Raw genomic sequence first — 26,249 nt, forward strand, 5'->3', positions numbered from 1 at the left:
GTGAATTAGTGTTTTTAAATGGTTTCAAGCAAAAAAGTAATTTACCCTTTTTGTAAGATAAAAAGTGTAAAAAAAAAAGGCTCAATTCTTTTATTTCCACAAGCTAGGTGAAAAGCACCAGGGCAAAAATTTATTTCAAAAGCCGTCCTGTCAGTTCAAAGTGGACCACTAGTCGAGAAGGGTGACGTAAATAAGTCATTTCTAATTCCGAAATATAAAAAACCTTGCCTATGCCGCTTTTTGCAGCGTGTAACATATTAGAATGTAAGGTATAAATAACATAAACTGTTTATTAAAGATACTGCCAATAAAAAGAAATAAGTTAAAACAATAAAAGGAGCAAGGATGAATAATAAAAGCTACCTAATAAAAGAAGGAAAAAAAAAAAAAACATATACAATATAAAGTTAATGAGCATATAAATAGCGAATGCATAAGATGCTGATAATGTGCATAGGGAAAATAAATAATGAATTTAAGGACCGAAAGTAAAATTCATGTCAGTTGAAAAAGGACAGTTGTATGGGTCAATGTAAGGAGCATAGAGTGAATTGGACTGATCAAGGTCATCAAAAGATATTGTTTTTTCTTCTTGGTCTAAAAATACTGGTTTAAAAGATGAAAAAAGTGTCATTGAAGACGAATGAAATGGATCGGATGGAGAGGATATGGTAGAAGAAGAAAAGTCATCTTCATAATACTGCTTTAAAGAATTAGTGGATGAGGAAGTACTTGACATGACTGAATCAAGTACATATTGTTGATCGTTGGCTGAGAATAAGTCATCATTTACCATGTTTGCTTCTTGCATTTCAAAATCAATAAACGCCCAGGGTTGTTGATTTTCGATTGTTTGGAATAAAGTAGTATTTCCGGTATAGCCTTGTTGATCAATCAATGGGTTCATATAATGTTGATGATCATCATTAAAGGAATTTATGACATGATGCCCGTCTTCTTTTTCTGGAAGACTTGTAAAATGTTCTATGCTTGTGTGTTCCTCCAAATGCTCGGATCTCGAAAATTCTTTACTACACAAATGACATGTAAATATTTTCAAGGGTGTATCAAACAAATCTTGCTGCTGATCATTCAGAGTAGGACAGAAATAGAGGGCTGGGGATATTTGATTTTCAGTCCAAGCGGCAGATACAGGTTGAGCGGTAGGTTGAACTAACCCTGCTTTATGAGCTGCTCTTGCCAGACGACTCGAATGATTATTGACAGAAGGCGGGGGACCAAAGGAAGGGACACGAGCAAAGTTTGTGCTCTTAGGGGCCGGGTGGTGACATTTCTCATGATGACGGACACGATCAGGGACACCTGCAGGCGTTGATTGAGTGGATGAAATTGTACGACGTCTGCGTTGTTTAGATGATCCATCGCGTAAACTAAAAGTACCAAATAGGGCCTTTTGCTTTTTTAGATCAAGGGATGTGGATGACAAAACCTCGGATGGCATTCGATTGACAGCAGAAGATGCTTCCTTATGAGTGTCTGCAGGAGTAGTGCATCGACCTGTTTGATGAGATCTAACCAGCTGAGCATTGTGGCTCAAATGATGATGTCTGTGAGCCATCCAGTGAACCTTTTGCTGCTGTCCAACACTGGCTGGTACTGAATTAACACGTGACCTTTTTATAGTCAAGCTTGGAGACCATGGATCGTCTTTTGGCGTAACTACAAAATAAGTTTAATTAAGGAGACATCATTCAAGTTTTTTTTTTTTTGTTTATTTATTTATTCTTATTACCTTGAGTCAATGATAAAGTTGAGGTAGGTAAAGGATCTTTGACGAATGAAATTGACTTTTTTAATTCTTCAAATAATTCTGGTGTTGAATCAAGAGTAAGTGAAGTAGCAGGTTTAGCTACTGCGCATGTCGTTGGTTCCAAACCCATCTTTTCACGCTTCAAATCGCGTTCGAGCGCATCCAAAAAGAGGCGATCATGAGGCACAGAAAACCAAAAGAAGACTTTTTGCTTTTTCTGAGTACGAATACAGTTGTTCTTGTAAAGCATGTCCAACAAGTCGGATTTAGGATCCTCTAATCTTGCGTCGTGACTAGGCTTCAGATTACGTAAATCTGAGAATACGCCTTCTTCAAACTTTTTTGAATTGCTCACTGGTCTTCCAAACGCATAAAAACGAAAGGTAAGAGAACGAATGATGTCAGTACCTGAGATGAAGAATAGGTTATCCCACAAGACACAACTGATGGCTTCACCGTTGGGTAAATTGAATCGTTTGATGGATTGAGTAGGATCCCAGTGATGTGTGGCAGTAGCGAAAAATAACTTCATTCCTTCAATTTGTGTTTGACGGATCATCAAATTATCTTCAGTGAGCGTTGGTAATCCATATGACGCGCTTGTTTTTTCGCTTGACTTTTTTTGTGTAAAAGATTTCGAATTCGTTATCATTTTTTAGGGCTTTTTTTTTAATACAAAATATAATACAATTTAAAAATGGGGTTTTTTTTTTTTTTTTTTCCTCTCCTTATTTTAATAACAAGAAAAAGTGTAAAAAGTAATAAAAAAAAAGTATACAAATGATTAGAGAAAAAAAGAAAGAAGGAAGACATATACATTGAAATTTTATATATAAATGAGGAGAGAGTGAGTGAAAGTGAGAGAAAAGGGGGGGGGGAGGCTCATTGGTGAGAGTGAAAAATGCAGATTTTTTTTAAAAAAAAAAAGGATACTCATCTAAAGGAGAAATAGGAGATTCCCTTTTTTTTTTTTGAAAGGGGAACATAAACAAAACTGCTCAGTACAACCCATTTTATTTTAAATTAAGCCTTTAAGAAGTACTCTTTTTTTTTTTGTACCCGCCAAAACTTTCTATTGCATGTATACTCCTGTGTGTATCATGCGATTGATGTATGTTTAACCCAAACCTGCTTTATTATTTATACGAGGTCACATTATATAACTGGGGTATTTCAAAGCAAATTTACATTTTCATTCGGAAACTATGCCGAATATAAAGCAGAATATAAAAAAGGGGAAGAATTAAGATATTATGACTTGACTCTTTTCCTTCCCCCCCCCACCTCCCCTTGAAATTATAAATTTCTTTAGCCCTCCCCACTCACACACACTCTCTCTCTCTTTCTCTCACTCTCTCTCACACACACTCTCTCTTTTTCCCCCTTACTTATTATTAATATTATATTATTATTATTATTATTTTTTTTTGGATTAATAAAGTAAACCCTGTCCCTCATTCACTCTTTCTCTCTCTCTTTTTTTTTCTTTTATATGACTGAGATTAAAAAAGACGGTTATCTTCAAGTCAAAGAAGATGGTTTACGTGCTTGGATATGGTCAAAGAGATATGTAGTCTTGAGAGATCAATCTATTACATTTCATAGAAATGAAGTAATAAGAAAAAAAAAAAGATAAAATGAATGCTTTTTTTTATTAACAGTGAATAGCAAACGGGTCAGTGTGTAGCTCTCGTCTTTTTAAAAGAAATGACAACTGTGACACGATCAGAATTAAGGCCTTATTGTTTTGAATTGGGAACAAAAACAAAATCATATTATATTGCATGTAGAAATGATGAAGAACTTTACTCTTGGATGGATGAAATTTATAACGTAAACTAAATACAGTCTAAAGGAGTCACAATCCAAACTTACCTTATTTTTTCTCTTTCTCTCCTCTTTTTAATAGAGATCACCTTTAGGTGTTTCTGGTCCCACTGATTTCGTACACAAGGTTCATGTTGGTTTCGACCCAATCACAGGCGCATTTACTGTAAGTAGGCTCGATATTGAATGCAACTGTTTAATAATATTTTCTTTGTTCAAGGGACTACCGGATCAGTGGAACGCACTATTAAAAGGCTCAAAAATCACCCCAGAAGATGCAGCCAAAAATCCTCAAGCTGTTTTAGAAGCCCTCGAATTTTACACGGAACAAACAAGAGTAGAAAAGCCAAAGAAGCAGCATATACAGCAACAAAAGCAAGAATGGAATAACAACGATTCACTCATCTCAAGTAAATCAACTCCTGCTCCTGGTTATATACGTCAACCACCAGCACGACCTACTGCTTCAAAAAAAGTTAGACCTGATCAGTCCAACAAGCAATCAGCTGAGGTAATTCATAACCTTACAAACCTGTATTTTAACTCTTTTCTGTTTTTTAGACTCATAAACTGGATCATTTAAAGGCAGAAGGGGTAAACACATAGAATTCAAATTCAAACTCATTTTTCTTAAAAAAAATATGCATAAATATCTGTAGTCAACCAAAAACAAACTATTAGATAGCTCCGGAGCTTTACCACGCAAACCAAGCAATGCTACCACACGATTACCCAAACTAGCTACCGAAAGAAATTTAAGATTTGAAAGGGAAAAGGAAAAATTAAAGGAGGCTGCTGCTGCCTTAGATCGCGACAGGAACTTAAAAAAATGTTTGGTACCCAAGCCGCCTAATCCTCAACACCAGATATCAACACCTGTACCTTCCAATCGGACTTCTCTTACTTTGGTGGAAAAGCCTATACAGAAAAAGAAAGAACAGAGGATCAGTACCATGTCTGATAATCAAATCTTGGAGAAATTGAGTAAGCAATCATCTCTTTAATATCAAAGAAAACGAGATCACTGATATCATGTAGGGTCAGTTGTCAATGTGGGAGATCCAAATTTGTTATACAAAAGAACCAAGCGTATTGGCCAAGGGTAAGTGGAATAAAAAAAAAAGAAAGGTGACATGTTGATTTTTTTTTCTTGCAGGGCTTCAGGATCAGTGTATTTGGCTAATCAAACGGGTACTGATAATAAAGTGGCAGTGAAAAGAATGGACTTGTCAAAACAATCTCGATTGGATCTTATAGTGAATGAGATTATGATTATGAAAGAATCGCATCATGGAAACATTGTTAATTTTCTTGACTCTTATTTGGTTCAAAATGATCTGTGGGTTATTATGGAATATATGGAAGGTGGTCCACTAACAGATGTAATTGAAAACAACACAATGACCGAACAACAAATCGCTACGGTTTGCTATGAGGTAAAGATCCATCCATAAAAGCTAAAAACTAACGCAAAGGACAGACGGCCAAGGGTTTAGATCATTTGCACTCTCAAAAGATTATTCATCGTGACATAAAATCCGATAATGTCTTGTTAAACTTTCAAGGTCAAGTCAAGATAAGTGACTTTGGCTATTGTGCTAAACTCACAGATCAAAAGAACAAACGAGCTACGATGGTAGGTACGCCTTATTGGATGGCACCTGAGGTCGTCAAACAAAAAGAGTACGGTGCCAAGGTGGATATCTGGTCTCTTGGTATCATGGCCATTGAGATGATTGAGAATGAACCTCCTTATTTGGATGAAGAACCATTGAAGGCACTCTATTTGATTGCTACCAATGGTACACCTACTTTGAAAAATCCAGAGAGTTTATCCTGTGAATTAAGAAACTATTTGGCTATATGTTTATGTGTGGATGTCAAGTCGAGAGCAACAGCTGCTGAATTGTTAGAGGTAAGGAAAAAGCTCTGGTTGTCCATCGAAACTAATACATGTACAACTATAGCATGATTTCTTGAAGAAAGCTGGACCAGTTGAAATACTCTTACCTTCTCTTTTGAAATTTAAGAAAAAGTAACAAAGAGCATGGTTGTTAACAAAACAACAAAAACTTGTATCACTGTTAATTATATTCCCTCCTCCCCCCCCTTTCCTCTTTATACAAAAATAAGAATTAAAAAAAAAAAAAAAGGTTTGAAATCTAATCATTTTTATAAAGGTCTAAGTACTTTTTTTTTTAAATTAATTAAATGATTTGGCTTGAACACGAATGGGCGTTTTGAGCTTGAATGGATGAGCTTCGGTATTAAAGACATATTCATCTAAAGAAATGTAGCTGGGATCGGTAAAGATCAAATAAAGATATTTCAAGGTCTCCGCAAAGAAGTAGCTATTTTGTTTCTTTTAGTGTGGAGCCATCTCAAGCATCAATCATTTACCTTTCTTCAAAGTTTAATGGACCAACGGCTTTTGGATTCGTGACATCAGAAATACGAGTATATCCAGAAGGAGTTTTACAATACTTTTCAATAGCTTGAAAAATGTCCCATGCTCTATCCTAAAATCAATCATAGAGTCAGTGGGCAAATAAAGCAAAAATACGTGCCATTCTTCATTGCTTTACCTGATAGATTTTGTTGCCTGTCATTCGATAGAAATAAAATAAACTCTCGATTGTCTCTGATAGATAAACATTAACACTACTCTTCATTCTTTATAAGAATCACATTTTACCTGGACGTAGATCATATCCAGTATTTTGTGCAAGGAATCCAGTTGTAAGTACAGCCTGTCTCATTTCGGCTGGGAATACAGTCGTATTTTGTGTTTTATCGATCCAACTCCATGTCTCGGGTGCCAGTCCAGTAGGTGAATCAGTCCATGTGCCATAACAGGACTCCATCAATTCATCAGCAAATTCTCTCATCTTTTTATTGTCTAAATAAGCTGCACCTAGCAACAAGTTACCTGGGATAAAACAAACCTATAATAACTGTTGGCAAAAAAAGAAAAAAGAAAAAAAGTCTGTTTACTAGCTCTCCAGATTGCATCAGTTTAAATTCATCATCAAGTTCGGCAAGATATATTTTTCCATTGAGGGATTCAGAACGAAGGTATTTTTGCATACTGGCTACTGCAGTAGTCCACATATCCAATTGAAGTGTCTCTTTGCCTTCCATCAAAATATGCGTTTTCAAAAGGTATTCATAATAACTATCAGACCCACCAGAAATAGTGATAAAACCTACAATTAAATAAAGACAAGCACGTTGGTGTATGTGAGTAGGGTTTCTTTTTATAAAATCAAAGCGCTTACTGTCTTTGGGGATAAAAGTGTCTAATTCCCATATCATAGGATATAACCCAGGTAAATGAGAAGGCACTTTGGATATTTTCTCCAAAATAAGATTACCAGCCGATTGATACTTATCATTACCAGTTAATTGACTAAGACGAACGAGTTCTAATTGAAGTGAGCCAAACTCAGCTAAAGTAATCATGTTTCCTTCCACAGGCAGACCTCTATACAAGGATGGATCCGTGTTATTTTTCCAATATCAGCAATTAAAAAAAATATAATTACGCTTGAACATCAACATAGGCAGCAGGTATACGATTGGGGGTATTAAATGCAGGCATAATCACTTTATCAGCCAATTCTACAGCTCTTTCTAATAAGATAGGATCACCTTTCAAGTCGTAAGCGGATAAGAGACCACCCAAGTATCGAATGTTGGTTTCAAAGGTCTTTGAAGGTGAGGCACTGTAGGACCAGTTTACGTTTTTGATGTGCTCAAGTGCAGTGGTATATTCATCCTCTAATCCCATCATAATCATGGTATCCAATCCATCAAATATAGACGCTAAAGTCAACAAGATTTAATAAAGAGAACAATATAAAATTAGCGAGTACCTCCCCATCCATTTCTAAGTAACGAAAATAAATTAAAAATGAATATATTGCGTAAATACTCCTCTTTTTATAAATACCTTGAATCGCTGATTTCATTTGAAATTGATTGAAGTTCATCATGACCATATGCGTAGCTTGCATAGCCACCCCAGGCATGCTTAAATGCTTTTTTGATTTGCTCTGCTCTTGAGTCTGTAGGGGAAGGTGCAGCTATCACGAAATGCAAGCAAGTGAAAGCTATAAGCGATAAATTAACAGAAATTTTTTTAGGATACATAGTGATTAATACGAAAAAAGAGAGAAAAAAGATGACAACAGCCATATAATTTATATCGTCTATTGTTTTCTTAGAACATATTTTAGAAAAAAAAAAAGATAGCTGGCTCATTTGTTAATTGAAACAAAGGAAATTTCTTTAACCCCCTTTCTCATTTTTAAAAATATGAAGGGTTCTCTCTTTTTTTATTATTATTATTATTCTAACAAGTCTCCAAACTGATTTTTTCTTATCCTTCGTTGTTCAAATTGATCTTCTCTTGTACGAGGTAACTCTTCTTGTCCAAACTCTGTGTTTTCACGCAATCTATTGGCCCATTCTGTTCTTGCCTTTGCTATACTTGTTTCATCAACTGGATTGTGCTGGGCTTCTAATCGAATCCTTGCCCAGGCACTATTTGGCACGTTTTTTTCACGGATTTTATCCCAAGCACTCTTTTGTTGCGGTGGTTGTGGCTTCGTGTCTTTTGGCGGTTGTTTGCTCATGGCAGTTTCCTGACTGCTATAATCTGCATCTGGATATATATTTCCCCATGCTAATTGAAAGTTAAACACAAAAAAACTTGCTCCTTCTTTTCCAAACCTTCATGTTCATTTGGTTGGCTGTCTGGCATATCGGGTGAAAAGTCAGCTTGAGGACTTTGAGCTTTCTGATGTAGGTCGGATGGGCTACTTGGCTGCCTTCCTTTCACAGCTTCCATTCTATATTACATCACGATCATGTAAGCTATTTCCTTCGTGTATGCAATCACATTCATCATTCTTACTGAACTTCTCTCATCAAACTGATAACGCGCTGAGGATTAGGTAAACTATTGATGGCCGAGAGACCTGCCAAAGCGCCTGCTAGGTATCCTGTTTGAGAACCAAAAAAGAGGCCACTCCCTGTAAGTAGTAACAATCGAAAGGATTTAAAGTTTTTGCTCTTGCCTAATAAATATACTTAGTTTTATAGACCTTCGTACTTTCTTATTTTTACCTAATAAAAAGGTTGCTGTTGCGCCAGCGAAAGCTCCAATGCTTGCTACATGCAAAATTTCATTTAGTTTTGCATAAAAATCGCATAATTGTCTTACTGTGTGTCCTAAGTTTCCCTCTGGCTTCGTCTATAGTTTTAATTTCTTGCTCTGTAAAGCCTTTCTCTTTCATTCTTTCATGTACACGAATATAAAGATTGTTGTTGATAGTTGCCATTGCGTTTGAATTATAAATGAAAAAAAAAAAGAAAAAAAAGAAAAGGCACTTGTCAAACTGTTTACTAGCGCCTAATACAGTCACCGCGTGAAAGTATTCCCCTTTCTTGGGGAATTTTTTTCTGATACTGCACTATTGTGAACTTCATTAAAAGAAAACATGATAAATCCTTGAATTTCATTGAGTTCACTTTATTAGTCGTTATGGCAGAGAATAGATTGTTTGTCTGTAAATGAGACATCATTAAATATTCTCTCAGAGACATTGTTACAAAATCTATCGCTCTAAAAGTCCAAAGAGTAACATGTTGCACTTGATACTAACATTTTATATATACTTCAAGGAGGCTTTCAAATAAGAAAGAGGTTATTGTGTAACTTGTATGGATCTGACTAAAAGGTATTCGCACGTTTTTTTTTTTTTTTATGTTCTTTTTTCTCTCTTCTTTTTTCCTTTAACAGATGTCTAATAAAGCAAAAAGCAGAATAGAGCAAATCAGCCAACATTTAAATACTAAAAAAGATGAAGCACTGGAAAAATCAGAATGGAAGGTTCGATTCTATCTAGGCTATATAACCTCCTCTTTTTATTTTTTTTACAAGTGCTGTTTATAGGAAACTCTAATGGAAATAAAGAAGCGTCAATATGTCAATCGTACAGCAGATCCCAACGATCGAGGCTATGTGAGACAAAAGACATCAGGCAAATTATGGGTTCGAGAAAGAATCAGCCAATTTTTAGACAAGGGCAGTTTCCGAGAGATTGGCAGCATTGCCGGACATGCAAAATACACCAAGGACGGGTCACTGCAGGGTTACACAGGCGCCAACTTCATTGCCGGCAAAGGAAAAGTGGCCAATCGAGATGTGATTGTCGCTGCAGATGATTTTGCGATCCGTGGGGGGCATGCAGATGGTGCTGTGTGGGGCAAATCACTTTATGCTGAACAATTGGCTCGAAAATTGAAAATCCCAATGGTAACAAAAAGAAGATGGGATCCTTTAGTTCATTTACATTTTTATTGGATAGGTTCGATTGATTGATGGAAGTAGTGGTGGTGGCTCTGTTACATTGATGCTGGATCATGGTGCTACTTATTTACCTCCGCTCTTTGGAATGCACGATATGATTGCCAGTTTATCCGAGATTCCAGTGGTAGCAGCAGCATTAGGTCCTGCTGTGGGGCTTGGAGCAGCGCGTGCCACTTTGACTCATTTCTCTGTTGTTTCCAAAGACATTGGCTCTTTATTTGCTGCCGGACCACCTATTGTGGCTAATGCCACCTTTGAAAATGTCTCCAAGGAAGACTTGGGCGGTGCGCTTGTTCATACAGCCAATGGAACCTTTGATAATTTAGCTTCCTCAGAGCAGGATTGTTTTGAACAAATTCATCGATTCCTAAGTTATATGCCAACCTATACAGGGGAATTGCCGCCTTATGTGGCCACAGAGGATGCTGTCGATCGACGAGATGATGATCTGCTGTCAATCATTCCCAAGCGGCGTCAGCGTATGTACCAAGTACGGGATATTTTGACTCGTATCTTTGATAAAGATTCCTGGTTTGAAATTGGCTCTCGATGGGGAGATGGTGCCGTATGTGGTTTAGGAAGATTAAATGGCCTTGTTGTAGGCATCATCACTTTTGACTGTAGTCTGAAAGGAAGTGTAATATCGGCTTCAAGTTGTCAAAAGTTTAGGCGTCATATCGATTTATGTGATACATTTGGCATTCCAATCATTAACTTTGCAGATTATGCAGGATTTGCGGTAGGAACCAAAGCGGAAAAAGAAGCGTAAGTCCAATGTTCTTTTTTTTTTTTTTTTTAAAAAAAAAAAGTAACACTTCATATTTCCTAGTACCATTCGTCATGGCTCCACTTTAACAGCAGCATTATATCAGTGTGATGTTCCTTATTTTAGCGTTGTATTGCGTAAAGTGTTTGGTGTTGCTGGTGCGGCATTTGTTGATAACCGTGTACCAAATATGCGTATTGCATGGCCCAGTGGTGATTGGGGAAGTTTACCCTTAGAAGGTGGTATTTATGTAAGTCCCTTTTACGATTAAATATTCTTAATATTTAGAACAATTAGGCGGCTTATAAACGAGAATTGGAGGCAGCAGGTGACAAGCGTAACGAGTTGTATGAAAAGATCATGAATCAATTTGAAGCAGTTCGTTCCCCTATTCGTACAGCTGAAAAATTCGACATGCCTGAGATTATTGACCCTCGTGATACAAGGCCTATCTTATGTGAATGGATTCAGTTGATGTACGATTATGTACTGCCACAAAGATTAGAAAGGATCAAGGTACAAGGTCCTCGTATCCTTTATCGCCCTTAGATATAATAAAAATAACCTACTCCGGTTATGTCTTGATAGATTACTTTAGCTTGCATCTGCTCAAGTGACTATAGAAAAAACGCTGCGTGTATATCAACATGGTCGTTATTGTGCCTAAAAAAGACTTTTCATCATTTCTATAAAACATATACATTTAAAAAAAGGTTTTGTATTGGTTAATTTTAAATGAATGGATATAGTATTAGAACAGATTAGCACAATTTAATTTCACGAACAAACTACGTATCATTTATCACTGATTAATCAAGCCTACGATGGGCGTTTGTTTTGAGCAGGATAGTGAATAGTTCAATGTTCCTTGGCACGAAAACGCTCTGGAGCATGTTATGAAAAGAATTAACAAGAACACAGAGAGTATGGGTACAGCTAACAGCATCTAAGAGGATAGTGGAGGACATACTGAATTTATCCTCTCAATGATGCAATTAAAAGTTCAAATGGTACCACTAAAAAATTCTATAAAGCATCAATAAAAATAAACAATGTTCATAGATTCAGAATAATGTGCCTGCCATATATGCAAGAAAGGTTCTCTGAATGCAAGGAATCTACATCAGCACTACTCTGATGTTGAATGTAGATTTTACAAGCTTACCAAAGATAATGCATTAAACTAAACCACTTTATAGTCTAGACCTGATTTTTTACATGTCGCATTACAACACACAACGTAACTAGTTGGCTAAAACACAAGATTGGGAACTGGATTGTGACAAAACTAAACATCACGGCCTTGAATGGACAAAACACATGATACAATCATACATCAGACTACACGAGCCAGGCGAATTGAACACACCATCCATAAAAAAGCGTGATATAATAAACACGTTTGATCATTAATTCATATAGCTTTTGATAACATTGAAAGTAATTAAGTCATAGAGTAAGTTGGAAAATAAAAAGAAATCTTATTAAAACTAGTAATTTCGCTTTTATACATTGTATAGTGAAAAAAAACATGATATTATTGAATAGCGATGCAAAATCTGATCATGTTTCTTCATGTACAAATAATACATTAAAAAAAGAGCCAAATAAATAGGCGGTGTTTATGTATTATTGTATAAGAATACGGATAAGATAAATAAGCATAAAGATAGATATAAGGATAAAATAAGATATTTATTAATGGATTTTCACAACTGGAGACCACCTTCAGTAAAACAATACCACCGAATCACATATGTATTTCTTTACTTACACGTTCTCATCCCATTGATGATGATCCTCCTTTCATAATTAAAGACGTTAAAACAGCCATTGAGCTCCTGACAACAAAAAAAGCGCCTGGGGTTAGTAACATTTGAATTGAAGGCTTGTAATCAGTTAAGTCCATCATTGCACCCCATCCTCTTTCCACTCTTTGGTCTGCTGGTGATGGTCATATAAACCAACAAACTGAAGAATAACATAGGCTGTACCAACTTATAATAAAGGATCGCCTTCAGACCTGCAAAGTAATGACCAATTAGTCCAACTTTCATCTTTAGAAAGTTACTAAAACATTGTCTCAAGTATCCATTACAACCTGAAGTCTCCTTCAATGAACATTGTCCAAGGAAATTTCCGGGAGTGCCTTGACTCATTGGATTCGAGCGCTCCGTCTCTCTAAAGTATGTTACATCCCCAAACATCATTAACACATTGCACCAGCATAACCATTCCCTGGAATATAGATGTAATCCAGTCAAGTATGTAATCCCTACAACATCAGACGATATGTCCACCTACAAACTGTGCAATCAGCCCAATCCAAAGCAGAATAATTTATTCTGTCTGGAGATCTCCTACTGGCATACTCAGACCTTTGAACCTCATCCATCATAATACCGACAATGCCAACAAGACTATACAGGTAACCTCTTTCATCAGAATCAGCCTTAGTGGCTTATCCAAGCTTCTTGCCTTTCCTTAAATGGAATAGGGTTTGACGATCCTTTGGCTTGCTAGTTACCATTATTAACTATAGGAGTCTGCCCAAAACAATCCTTTACGACTTATCCATCATGTTTCGCCCTTCCACCTCTGCAAAGGTAATTCATAATCTTGCGTGCGTTTCCATTATGGAAAAACACTTTCATATCCTTCGAGCCAAGTTCATTCTATGCACGTTAACTCTATCTGATGACACTCTCTTGTCTTGTTTCCTTCTGCGTTTTCAGTCATACTACTTACTCCAACAGTTCGAGTTATCCATCACTCCTCTGCGTTGTACTTTGCTCTCTCCTCTCACGATGCTGATCTCTGTCGATGTTCACAGGTACAAATCGGCTCATCTGCGCAAAAAAACTTTCTTTGGTCCCAACTGATCAATACTCCAAGCCTCTCTCTTTTGACCACTCAAATTTGAACACTGATCTCATCCTTTGGTTTCCTATGACACTCATCGAGCAGAGTCGATGCATCTGCTGAGGTATAGGTTGACTACCTGGAAGGTTCCTCCGACAGAACCACTGCTAGTTACACCGCTTGGCTAAGCAACACGTTGTTCATTGTCTCCGGCTCCACGTTCCTTCTTCGGTTCAGGATCCGGCGTCACATATTCTCAACAAGCTTCCAAAAACGCCGTTCAAGCGATATTTGAACAAGTACTACTGGTCCTTTGTCTAACTTATTTTCTGTCGCTTGCCCTCTGGTATTGATACTATCCCACACCATCAACCCTCCTCCTTCATTTCCCTCAAATATTCAATCGGACTCACCCCCTTTTCTTAATTAGATCAACAATACGAAATATTGATTTCACATACTCCTCCACACTAGCTTGTATTTTTTTTCCCTTGATCCTAAATGGCTTCTTTTGCTTTATATTTTATTGAGACTGAACTAGTTTAGGTAATTAAGATATAATGATATCCTGTGTCCATATAAGACTGCATTTTAATAAAGTTTTCAATGAATAATTTTAAACTTTTGCAATTTAAATTCAAAAGATCCGCTTAAAATATCTTTTTAATATATTTTGGTTTTTTGTTTCCACATGGGAATAAAAAAATATCGAATTAAAAAAAAAAAAAGGCAATGAATAAAAATATATTAGCCTTCTTTCTTTTGACATTTGTTTTAAATTTCTAACAACGATAAATAAGCATTTATGTTATATAAAATTAAAGTAGGACAAAATCGGCGGATGACGACAAGCACATAATATCTCCCTTTCTCTTCAAACCCATTTTCTCCTTTTTTTTTTTTTTTTTTTTTTTTTTTTTTTTTTTTTTTTTTTTTTTAATAAACAAAAAAAAAAAAGACTTAGAATTTAGAAGCTTTTTTTTTATTATTATTATTTTGATGACTACTGTAGAAGGCAATGCTGTTACTGCAGATGACAAAATAAACAGTAAAGAAGTAGTTGAGGAACAAAATAAAAAGTCGGCTCAAAGTACACCCAAAGCTACACCAGAACCTTATTCTATTCCTACTTCTCCACCCTACCCACCTTATGGTTTTGATGCGTCGGGCGAGCCTGTCAGTTTAGCTTATGTTTATCCTGTCAGCCCACAATTTTCAGCTCAGTATTATTCTGATTATGCTAGCTATCCAGGCTCACCTTCATTATCGCCTTCGATGAATCCAACGAGTCCACCCTTTAGTCCTACTTTTCAATATCAACAAGTAATGTTATCTCCTCCTACTGCTTATATGCTTCCTTCTCGCTCAGCTCAGCCTTTTCCTCCGCTCCACTTAGCTTCACCTGTGTTAAATACAACACATATTCCTGGATCACCTCCTCATCAATACCTTCCAGGCCCATATATTATATCCACTGCAGACGCTAATAGAAATAACAAAAGAAGACCAAAGCAAGATCAGGAATTAAACCAGCATTTGGAGCCTGAAATAAACTCGTATCACACCCATAATATTTACGTTCGTGGATTACCTTCAACAATAACTGACGGTGCCTTTTTAGAAATGTGCCAAGCGTAAATATTCCGTAGTATTTTCTTGTGAATATAAAAAGCTAACTACTTTCTATTTAGGTATGGTACCGTGTCTTCTTCAAAAGCTATTATCGATCAAAAGCTAGGTGAATGTAAAGGCTATGGTTTTGCCATGTTTGAAAATGAGAAAGATTGTGAAGAAGCAATTGAAGGATTAAACAAATCAGGATTCCAAGCTTCTTATGCGAAAGTTGGGCAGGAGTCTTTTAGCTCACGTCTTCGACATCTTCAAGATGAAACTTCAACAAACATCTACATTTCCAATTTACCTTTAGATATTACTGAAGAGGTATTTTTTTTATTACTACTTGTATTCTTCAGGCCATTTAAGCCTTTTGCTTCCTTTTTATATAGAAACTTGAAGTACTCTTCTCACCCTATCAGACCATTTCCAGTCGTATATTGAGAGATCCACAATCAGGTATTAGTCGAGGTGTAGGTTTTGCTAGGATGACTGATCGTGAGGCTGCATCGGCTATAATTGAAAAATTCAATGGTTATGTTATTGAGGGCTCATCAGCTCCCTTACAAGTACGATTTGCGGATTCGCCCGCACAAAAGAAACTAAAGAATCAATCAGCTACACGAAGAAGAGTTGTTAGACATCAACCACTTGCAGGATTTTCTGTGAGACCTTTGATGCCAATCACTCCAGAAACAATGCTTGGATTTACTCCTGCACCTTCTCATCCTTATTATGCTGAACACCCTCATATGATACATCCTCAGTAAGAATGTTTATATCATTGTATGCATTTTCTTACTCTTTATCGTAGATACGCACATCTTCTTCACCAATCCCATCATTATGTACAACCCCCTACAACTGATAACAATGATATTATGCCTAAAGAAAATGATGAAATAAGATTTAGCTGGAGAAGTGGAGCAAAAAATGAAATTAGCTGCTTAATAAAAGATTTACTTTTTCTAATACATTGCTTATTTTCCTGTTATCCTGAATACGCCTTGAAGCAAATCCCTGTGATTTCCATGAGTAGTTTACACTGTAACATACAGTTATGAACAAAAGAAAGGATAGTACATCAATCTAAGGAATGCTTCTCTTAAAAGCCAAGCCAAGTAAAATTTTCAAAAGCTAGACTCATTTTTGAACTGAATTATGTCTAAAAGAATTGATTAATGATAGTCTTGATTCTATTTATGATTATTGAGGAAAAGCAAGTATCTACAAAGACAGGATTAGACTAAAGATAAAATATAGAGAGCCATTTGCCACTTATAGTGTACATATCTTATCAAGGCAAGACAAAACTTTCTTTGTTTAAACCTTGCGATGTTACAGAGCAAATGGTTATCCAGAGAATTGAACAGTAAATTTTAAAGCAACAATGTTTATTTCTTTTGAATCCTATAAAACAATTTTAGCCTTCTGTTGAACGAAATGTTAGCCGCTCTCAATTCAGTGATAAAGAAGACTTGCATTCTAAAATTACTGAATTACGTAATAGTATTCCTTATAGTACCATTAGAAGCTTTATACAGTATTCTATTGACATTTTTGTAAGTGTTTAAATAAGGTACATTATTAGCAATAACACAAATTAAGAAAGTCCAACGTTAATCGAGAACATTATAAACGTAAATTGGGGAAAAAATCAAAATGCAAATTGACATTCATTGTCCACATGTTGAGAATTCAATATCCGCAATATTTTCAATCAGTGCAATTTGGTACTGCGCTCACAGTACATGAATTTGCTTAAAAATCCCAAAGACGTTGTGTAACATTTACCGGACCAGCTTCCGATCTGCCTATTTAACTATTTGAGTCAATAGTCGATCAATTGGACAGATACAAGATATAAAGTCACTTTTAAATGCATTTGTCCATAAATGTTTTTATAAAAAAAAATAAAAAACAATGAACTCGAATAGCATCAGATGATTGGCTATAAATAAGACCAAACCGAGAAGTTTCATACTGAATGTGTCACAAAAATGACATTGCCCCGCATTATGATCCTCTTTTCTTTCTTTCTTCTTCTTTTGACGTGATTATTATTATTTTTATACCAAAGTTATAGAAACCGAGTAGACACACATACATGAATATAGTTAAAAAGGAAGGCAAGTATGGCTTTGTTGTTGCATTGCGCAATCTCGAAATCATTTCTAATCGTTCCATTATAGCCAACATTCGTTTTCCTAAAAACAATCGATCAAACCCAACACAAGTAAAAAGAAGCAACTCAGCATCAGAATTTACAAATAATAACAACAACGCATCATCACACTTTCAAGGTAATCTAAATTGAATTGACAACAAATTTTTATGTACTCAAATCTCCTGTAAATCAAGACCGTACTATTGTTGAACGCAAAATAGAGAGTGATGCAAGGTATGATTATAATTTATATAAAGACTTTTAGCTGATGGAGACGCTATAGTAACCGCCTTAGTCGACTAAATGACAGGTGGGATCTGGATATAATGTCACAAACATTGAATATCGATCCAGACAGATCTATCCGACTAGTAGGAATCCACAACCAGTTTCATCCCCACAACAATTGTGTTCCGCTACATAAAAAGCCTTATGTGAAGGTAAGAGGTGTTTGGTTGATAGCATCAGGTGTAAAAAGAAGCTAAAATCTGTGCCTTTCCTAGACAAAAACAAAACTTAATACAAATAAAAGATTTCATCGAATTATATTGGCACAAACATTGGCAGTAGATACAACTGAAGTATACGCTTCCTCTGGTATATCAATCAGTACAAATGATGAGGACTCTGAACGTGCCAAACAACCCATAGGTGCTGTGTGGGTATCGAAATTCAGTAAGGATGGTAAATACATGGCTGCTGGAGGTCAAAACTGTGTGATAACAATTTGGAAAGTCTTGAGAGATCTGGATAGAAGCGATAATATGAATATACAAGATATAACTCCTCATGATCCATCCATCAAAGTGTTTCATGATGCTCCAGTAAGGATATATAAAGGACATACAGCTGATATACTGGATTTGAGTTGGTCGAAGGTAATAGATAATGTGAATGGAAAACAAAATTAATATTGCAATTTTAGAATAACTTTCTTATATCAGGATCAATGGATAAAACTGTTAGGTAAATTCTAAAATTACTATAAAGATTCCAATGTTCAGTTTATTTTTTAGACTTTGGCATATATCACAAGAGATTTGTTTATGTGTTTTCAATCATGTAGATATCGTAACGAGTGTACGATTTCATCCAAAGGTATAACTTGTCTTAAAAGAAGGAGAGGCTATTGACCTAGCTTACTCTTTTCTCAAGGACGACAGATATTTTCTCTCAGGTTCAATGGATAGCAGACTTAGGATATGGAGTATCACTGAAAAAAAGGTCGCCTTTTGGAATGAGGTACCAGAGGACAACATGATTACCGCTGTAGGTTTTACTATGGATGGAAAAACAGCATGCGCAGGCGCAGATACCGGAAATGTATTCTTTTTCGAGACTCAAGACCTTAGGTTTCATACTCATATTGTAGTCAAGGACCGCCGACGGAAGCATGGAAAGAAAGTGACAGGGATTGAGCCTATGCCAAATTTACCTCCAGGTGAAGATAGGATATTGGTAACAACAAACGATTCTAAAGTGTGGATGATTAATATGAAGGATAAAAGTTTTGTATATAAATACAAAGGATTAAAAAATACTACAATGCAAATAAGGGCTACATTCAGGTTATAAACTTGGTTTTTTTTTTCTATACAAAGAATTAACAAAGCTTTTAATTAGTGACGATGGACGTTATATAGTTTGTGGATCAGAAGATGGACGTTTGTATTTGTGGTGTACAGATCAAGTCACCTATTTTCCATATCAAAGTATGTATGATAATCATCTCAAATCTGTCATTCTACACAACACAAAGTATCAAATGATGCGAATCATACATGAAAAAGATCATGATGACGATGATGATGATCCACTAAGAGGATTTTCAGGGCTGATAAAGAAAGGTGAAAAAAGAGTGATTGATAAACTACGGAGCCTTGATGAAAGTTTTCATGCACATGAACATATAATTACCACCACTGTATTTGCACCAACAAAGACCAAGCAGTTATTAGCAAAGGCAGGAGGAGATATTATATTTGACAACACACCTGTTTATGTATACAGAGAAACGACTGAGAAAGAAGAAGATACAGAAAGGGATTATCAACAGCGTTCGATATTCAATAGAGCAAGCATCGATAGAACACATCAAAGCAAAAGTCAACAAAATCCTCAGTTTGCACTTGAAGATGCGCTTTTAGAGGAAAAAGAACTTTTTAATTATCCCGACAGCCAAATTATTGTTTCAGCTGATTTACACGGATCAATTAAAGTATGGAGAATGGATTCTGGTGTTTATGATAAAGATGACTATATCCAAAAACCACATTCTGAATCAAACAAAAATGTACTTTCAAATATATTCACAAAGTGGAAAACGTGAAAGAGGCATTTTAATAAAACGAAATGCAGGGAATTAATTTATATAATCATTCTCTAATAAACAGGATGTATATCAAGCTATACAACTAGAACTTTTCAAATGAATTAATTAGAGGGGGAGAGACGACAAATCAATTTCATTTTTTTATAGCAGAAAATAGAATAAGCAAAACTCATTCAAGAAATTACTAAAATAGTAAATCTCAATCTCACCCATTCATCTGTACATTCACACCGCATTGTCCAATAACTTTTGTCGGACAATAAAAAAACGATAAACATGTTACACACAAACGAGGAGATTCGTTTTTCCACTGAAAAATGTTGTGCCGACATGTTATTTCTTTCAATTCTAAGGTTACTTTCAATTTCATAAAGTATATAAAGAAAAACATTTATTTGCTTAAAATAGACTTACTAATGATGAACAATTGTGTTAATAACGACTTGTTGTACTTGATATGCACCTATTTTTTTTAATTTTTTCGACGGAGGCTATTATGACGTGTGTAACGATAAATGTTTATATAAAAGGACCTACGATTTTTTTGGTTTTTTTTTTATTTTGATTTTCTTATTTCTGTAAATAAAGTATTTACGTAAAAAATATGATTAAAAAGAAGAATGTACCTAATGGATATGAAGATCAATTGAAATCAACAAAAAAATCAAAGCAACATGCCATCTCCATTCTACAGCTATTTCGATTCTCAACAACGAGTGAGCGTATGATGATCCTCCTAGCCACTCTATGTTCAATTGCTGCAGGGTCTATTCAGCCTTGTTCTATATTAATTTACGGAAGATTTATTAGTAAACTCACAGCTACCTTGTCAGATGTCGATCAATTGCTTGATGTTACTGCTCCTGTGATTCATATCATGGCTTATTTAGGTACTGCGGTACTAGTGTCTGCTTATATATCAAACTGTTTATGGATCATGACAGGCGAAGGACAAACACGAAGGATTAGATCACTTTATCTTCATGCCGTTCTACGTCAAGATATTGGCTGGTTCGACAAGGCTGCAGATGGTTCCCTCAATACCCGGTTGGCTACCGACACACAATTGATTCAGGATGGCATTTCAGAAAAATTTGGTTTGATCGTTACCTTGTCTGCTCAATTCATGGCTGGTGTCATTGTTGCATTCATCGAGGGTTGGCAATTGGCTATTCTCATCTTGGCGATGCTTCCTGTTTTAACCATAACTGTGATTGCTATGAGTCACTTTATGCGAAAATACATCAAACTTTCTCAAGATTCTTATGCCGATGCTGGCTCGGTAGCAGAGCAAACCTTTAATGCCATCAGAACCATCTACTCTTTCTCGCTTCAGAAAAGGATGTCAGCACGTTATGAAGTAGAATTAGATAAAGCAAGAAAGATGGGTATTAAGAGAGGCATCACTATAGGTGCAGGTTTTGCCTTTTTCATGTTCTTTCTCTTTTGTTGTTATGCCTTGATTCTTTGGTATGGAACAAAGCTTGTGACCGAAGGCAAACTGTCGGGCTCTACAGTTTTGGTTGTCTTTCTGTCTATGATGATGGGCTGTATGGCTTTCATTCGGCTACCAACCAACTTGTCAGCTGTCTCTGGCGCCTGTGGTGCAGCCTATAAGATTTATGAAATCATTGATCGCGTACCCGATATTGATCCAGATTCTGAACAAGGCGTCATACCCACCTCTGTTCAAGGCGCTCTTGAATTCAAGAATGTGATGTTCAAGTATCCCACTCGACCTGATTTGACCATCTTGGAGGATTTGTCATTAACCATTAAGCCTGGTATGACGGTCGCTTTTGTTGGTCCTTCAGGTTCTGGAAAATCCACAAGTGTTCATCTCATCCAAAGATTCTATGATCCCCTTTCTGGTCAAATCACTCTCGATGGACATGATTTAAAAACTCTGAATGTCAAATGGCTTCGTCAGCAAATCGGTATTGTCAGCCAAGAGCCTGTTTTGTTCAATATGAGCATTCGACAGAATCTCTTGATGGGAACTTTGAAAGACGTTTCGGATGAGAAAATCATTGCGGCCTGTAAAGAGGCCAACTGTCATCTGTTTATCTCACAATTGCCTCATGGATACGATACTATAGTCGGTGATCATGGAGGCATGTTATCAGGTGGCCAAAAGCAGCGTATTGCGATTGCTCGTGCTATTTTGAAAAATCCCAAGATTCTCCTATTGGACGAGGTAAAGAAAAGAAAAAGAGTTCGACACTAGTCGTTATTAACTAAACCTTTATTCCTTTTTTGTTAACTAGGCTACGTCTGCTCTGGATACTCAATCTGAGCGTCTTGTACAACAGGCATTGGACAAGGTTGCTGCTAACCGGACTACTGTTATCATCGCTCACCGTCTCTCTACCGTACGTAATGCAGATCTTATAGTCGTTATGGACCACGGTAACATTGTTGAACAAGGAACGCATGCAGAACTGGTCAAAATGAATGGTGTATATGCTGATCTCGTACAGAAACAAGCAATTGATACTATTCTGACTGAGGAAAAAGAAGATGAAACGGTAGGAGATGGCACTGATTCCCTTCTTGAACAAGAAAAAGAATTGCTTCAAAAAACCCTCACTCATGAAAGCGAAAGAAACAATGCTTTGAAGATGGTGTCATCCAGAGATGAAAAGTACGTTTTTTATGAAAGTTCTGATAAGGACAGTCTGGATGCTTATGATCTTAAGATCAAGAGAGAAAAGGAAGAAAAAGAAAAGATGAAGAAACAAAGAGCTCCTGTATGGAAAGTACTTTTTGATATGCGACAAGAATGGTGGTTGATTTTCTTTGGTGTTATTGCATCCATTATTGCTGGTTGTATCTTTCCTGTGTATGCATTGTTCTTTTCCAAAATTATTATTATCATTACCGTACCTGGCAATTCTATTAGCTCAGAGCCTCTAAAAGGTACCAATCTTTATGCTTTTCTCTTTGTTATCATTGGTATTGCTGCTTTTATTGGCTACGGAGGTCAAAATTTGCTTTTTGAAATTGCTGGTGAAAATTACACAAAACGATTAAGAGCCAAGATTTTTGCCTCCTACCTGCGTCAAGAAATTGGATTTTTCGATGAAGAAGACCATAATACTGGCTCTTTGATTTCTACATTAGCTGTTGATGCCAGAAATGTGAACGAAATGGTGACCAGAGTATGGGGTGATGTTACTGCCATGTTTGCCACGATTGCATTTGCATTAATCACTGCCATGGTATACAGCTGGGCATTGACTCTGATCGTCTTCTGTTTTGCACCCATTATTACTATCACCACGTCTTACGAGCGAATGGTCCAAAAGGGATTTGAAGATACTACCAAAAAAGCAAATGCTCACAGCGGAAAAGTGGCTGGTGAAGCTATCCGTGAAGTGCGAACAGTTACCTCCTTGAATAAGCAATCCCACTTTGAAGAACGATATTTTCATGCTACCGAAAGACCACATCGATTGGCCATGAGAAAAGCTTATTTATCTTCTATTGCATATTCGCTCAACAAAGGCATTAATATCTATACAAGTTGTGTTGCTTTTTATGCTGGCGTTCGACTAATCATGAGTGGAATGATTGACTTTGAAAAAATGTTTACCAGTATGACGATCATCATGACAGCCGCTGAAAGTGCTGGACGTAGCTCTACCTTTGCTGCAACGTATGCGAAAATAAAAAAAAGGAGTGCACAGATTATTAACATTTACTTTTTTTTTTATAGTTTTGCAAAAGCCAAATATTCTGCTATTGCGTCATTTGAAGTGATTGAACGACAGCCCAAGATTGATTCTGATTTAGAAGGTATTGAGCCCAAGGTTGGCAGTGTGAAAGGTGACATTGGATTCGAAAACATCAAGTTCCGTTACCCTGCTCGTCCTGAAAACCCTATCTTTGATGGCGAATTTAATTTAAAATGTAAAGCAAATCAAACTATTGCTCTTGTTGGCCCATCAGGCTGCGGTAAATCAACAACGATTGGGATGCTTCAACGCTGGTATGATCCTTCAGATGGAAAGGTCTCGCTTGACGACCTAGACACCAAGTCCTACTCTTTACATAATCTTCGAAGCCATATGGCACTTGTAAGCCAAGAGCCCTCGTTGTTTGATATGTCAGTTGGTGAAAATATTCGATTTGGTATTATTGAAGGTGATCATGTCAGCCAAGATGACATTGAAGAAGCCTGTAAAGCTGCCAACATTCATGACTTTGTTGTTAGTCTTCCTGATGGATATGGTACTCGTGTTGGAGATAAAGGTTCGCAGCTTTCTGGTGGACAAAAGCAAAGAATTGCTATTGCCCGTGCATTGATCCGTAAACCGAAGGTTCTATTATTGGATGAAGCCACGTCTGCTCTAGACAGTGATTCCGAAAAAGCAGTACAAGCAGCTATCGATAACATCCTCGACCAAGGAGGCAGAACTACAATTACTATTGCACATCGATTATCAACTATCCAAAATGCTGATCTCATATGTGTTGTCAAAGATGGAAAGGTGGTGGAGCAAGGTACACATTGGGAGCTGCTGTCTTTGGATAGAGTTTACGCAGGGCTTGTTAAAGAGCAATCCCTGACTGTTTTATAATAATGTGATATTAATATTCATTAGACCCTGTTAGTAAGACAGAGTGTTTTTATGATAACGTATATACTAAGCACCATCACTTGGTGCTTGGATTTTTTTTTAACCTTAAAAGTATAAATAAAACTTGTAGAAGAGCAAAAAGCTCATTTAATTAAGCATTTAATAATACCACTTTTTTTTCAATTTATTAATTGTTTGTCTTCCTTTCCTTCGCACTTTGACTTATCTCGGGATAATTAGTTACTATTCCGAAAAAAAAAAAAAAAAGATCCCTCAAGAGAACTTGGCCTTTTACATGAGTAACCTATGGAGCGTCTTTTTTAATTGTATTCTTTTTTCTTCTTCTTTTTCAAGCAAAATGATAAGAGTTAAAGAGATTGATATGTAAATGTGTAATTTTTTTATGCAAGACATGAGCGGGGGTTAATTTGGTTCTCCGTTGTGTGATCTGAATTAAGTGTCATAGTTACCTTTTTTGTCCTTTTCTCTCCTCTTCATTTTTTATCAAGTACTTGAATGACAAGCAAGCAAACGAAAGGAATAAGGGAAGACGTGGAAAACTGCTTATTGTCGAGTAACTCCCATTCAGCTTATGGTTCAACTCATGTCTCAGGATCTTCACGATTATCGATTGCTTCTTTAAATCAGCAAAATGAAGAAGCTTGTTCTGATCATGGCTGGAGTAGTGAAGAATTCACTTCAATCAACTTGGCAAGAAGGAAAAAAAAACGACTTCAAAAGCATCATAAATCAAATCGACCTAAACTTGTGAGTAAACTCTCTCATATTGTTAGAAGTAGAACACAGTCTGAGGAAGAAGATAATACAGAAGACGTAATACAGATGCCATCAGATGACCTTATTTTACCAGAACTGGACCAAAAGTACTACAATTATAATAATTTTTTTCAACTTGTTTAAACAGTTAATTACTAGCGCTGCAGAAGTAAGAGAATACGTTTCATCCTCCATCAAGTCTGTTGAAAATCGATCTTTGAGAAAGCAAAAAGTGAATCTAAGTACTATCCGAGAAAAGTATCGACAAGCACGCTTTAATGAAAGGTATAAAAAAAAAAGAATTAAACAACAAGATAACAAATCTTTTTTAGAAATGGAAACCAGCCACTTACGAAAAGTGAAAAAATAAAGAAAAAATTAAAATATGATAGCCGCATTTCAAAAGCAAAACAGATCCTTTTTGGAAATAAGAGCATAATCCTATTTGTAAGTTAATAGTGTTATTCAGTAAGCAGAACGACTTAAACAATGACAAAATAGGTCTATACAGATTTATTAGTGGATATCTTGTTATGTCTTTCTTATTTGGTTGAAATGAAGCAAGAGGCGGACATAAGCGCAAAGCCTTTTTGGTTGTACAAGTGGCGATCGTATGAATTATGGTAAGTTAAAGTGTTGTTCAAAGGCAGATTGAAATAGATTTGCTTAGAAAAATTTGTCAAGGTTTTTATGCGTCATATTAAGCATATGGAATTTTGCTTCGTTTTTAATGCGTAAATTTTTGCATATATCTCGAGAAAGAAGAATACTGACGGCATGATATGTGGTATTCTAGGTATTGTTTTGACTGGGAAAATAGTGAATGTCCTATTTAGCTTTCGATCCTTCATTGAAACACTAACTACATGTCCTTTCTTGATGTCTGTTTTTTTGGATAACGGTCGATTTCTTTACGGTAATAAGCACATCATGTAACGCTATTAATCAAGGGTTATTCTCATGCATTTCACTAGTTCCTTACTTTTTGAGGAGCTGGGTCCTTTTGTTGAGAATCAAAAGCGTTCTAAAAATAAAAACGAATCTTTTAATGGCAGGTAATATCTTAAATATTAGCTTTTATACCCAATAATAAACTCAATGCATCTCTTTTTGGTCTTTTTTTTTAGACAAACCTATTGATGCTCTAAAGTCTAAACTAGTGCATTTGGTAGGC

General features: G+C 36.1%; 8 protein-coding genes across 8 annotated transcripts; 5 read left to right on the forward strand and 3 right to left on the reverse strand.

Annotated features, from left to right (window-relative positions):
• Window positions 1-475: 475 nt before the first annotated feature.
• Window positions 476-2,330, reverse strand: RO3G_06556 (uncharacterized protein; the record flags this gene model as incomplete). Its single annotated transcript, XM_067661146.1, has 2 exons — window positions 476-1,680; window positions 1,754-2,330. 2 exons carry the CDS (start codon window positions 2,328-2,330, stop codon window positions 476-478), a joined length of 1,782 nt encoding a protein of 593 aa, XP_067517247.1.
• A 1,048-nt stretch (window positions 2,331-3,378) lies between these two features.
• Window positions 3,379-5,637, forward strand: RO3G_06557 (uncharacterized protein; the record flags this gene model as incomplete). Its single annotated transcript, XM_067661147.1, has 10 exons — window positions 3,379-3,383; window positions 3,562-3,604; window positions 3,681-3,764; window positions 3,819-4,109; window positions 4,160-4,192; window positions 4,258-4,582; window positions 4,637-4,700; window positions 4,755-5,034; window positions 5,079-5,513; window positions 5,566-5,637. 10 exons carry the CDS (start codon window positions 3,379-3,381, stop codon window positions 5,635-5,637), a joined length of 1,632 nt encoding a protein of 543 aa, XP_067517248.1.
• Window positions 5,638-5,994: 357 nt separating this feature from the next.
• RO3G_06558 (uncharacterized protein) lies at window positions 5,995-7,629 on the reverse strand (the record flags this gene model as incomplete). The annotated part of the gene is made up of 7 exons (XM_067661148.1): window positions 5,995-6,117; window positions 6,184-6,239; window positions 6,294-6,543; window positions 6,593-6,804; window positions 6,877-7,082; window positions 7,144-7,423; window positions 7,551-7,629. 7 exons carry the CDS (start codon window positions 7,627-7,629, stop codon window positions 5,995-5,997), a joined length of 1,206 nt encoding a protein of 401 aa, XP_067517249.1.
• A 318-nt stretch (window positions 7,630-7,947) lies between these two features.
• Window positions 7,948-8,450, reverse strand: RO3G_06559 (uncharacterized protein; the record flags this gene model as incomplete). The annotated part of the gene is made up of 2 exons (XM_067661149.1): window positions 7,948-8,285; window positions 8,333-8,450. The coding sequence occupies 2 exons, from the start codon at window positions 8,448-8,450 to the stop codon at window positions 7,948-7,950; spliced, it is 456 nt and encodes a 151-aa protein (XP_067517250.1).
• A 1,116-nt stretch (window positions 8,451-9,566) lies between these two features.
• On the forward strand, window positions 9,567-11,289 carry RO3G_06560 (uncharacterized protein; the record flags this gene model as incomplete). The annotated part of the gene is made up of 4 exons (XM_067661150.1): window positions 9,567-9,920; window positions 9,973-10,739; window positions 10,804-10,990; window positions 11,038-11,289. 4 exons carry the CDS (start codon window positions 9,567-9,569, stop codon window positions 11,287-11,289), a joined length of 1,560 nt encoding a protein of 519 aa, XP_067517251.1.
• Window positions 11,290-14,601: 3,312 nt separating this feature from the next.
• RO3G_06561 (uncharacterized protein) lies at window positions 14,602-15,986 on the forward strand (the record flags this gene model as incomplete). The annotated part of the gene is made up of 3 exons (XM_067661151.1): window positions 14,602-15,236; window positions 15,294-15,543; window positions 15,609-15,986. The coding sequence occupies 3 exons, from the start codon at window positions 14,602-14,604 to the stop codon at window positions 15,984-15,986; spliced, it is 1,263 nt and encodes a 420-aa protein (XP_067517252.1).
• Window positions 15,987-17,323: 1,337 nt separating this feature from the next.
• On the forward strand, window positions 17,324-19,712 carry RO3G_06562 (uncharacterized protein; the record flags this gene model as incomplete). Its single annotated transcript, XM_067661152.1, has 8 exons — window positions 17,324-17,519; window positions 17,578-17,617; window positions 17,667-17,823; window positions 17,887-18,261; window positions 18,309-18,349; window positions 18,400-18,481; window positions 18,539-18,841; window positions 18,996-19,712. The coding sequence occupies 8 exons, from the start codon at window positions 17,324-17,326 to the stop codon at window positions 19,710-19,712; spliced, it is 1,911 nt and encodes a 636-aa protein (XP_067517253.1).
• Window positions 19,713-20,319: 607 nt separating this feature from the next.
• On the forward strand, window positions 20,320-24,298 carry RO3G_06563 (uncharacterized protein; the record flags this gene model as incomplete). The annotated part of the gene is made up of 3 exons (XM_067661153.1): window positions 20,320-21,912; window positions 21,983-23,373; window positions 23,434-24,298. 3 exons carry the CDS (start codon window positions 20,320-20,322, stop codon window positions 24,296-24,298), a joined length of 3,849 nt encoding a protein of 1,282 aa, XP_067517254.1.
• Between the last annotated feature and the right edge of the window lie 1,951 nt (window positions 24,299-26,249).

Source organism: Rhizopus delemar, genomic scaffold (assembly GCF_000149305.1).
Source record: "Rhizopus delemar RA 99-880 supercont3.4 genomic scaffold, whole genome shotgun sequence".
In the NCBI taxonomy this organism is placed as follows: Eukaryota; Fungi; Mucoromycota; class Mucoromycetes; order Mucorales; family Rhizopodaceae; genus Rhizopus; species Rhizopus delemar.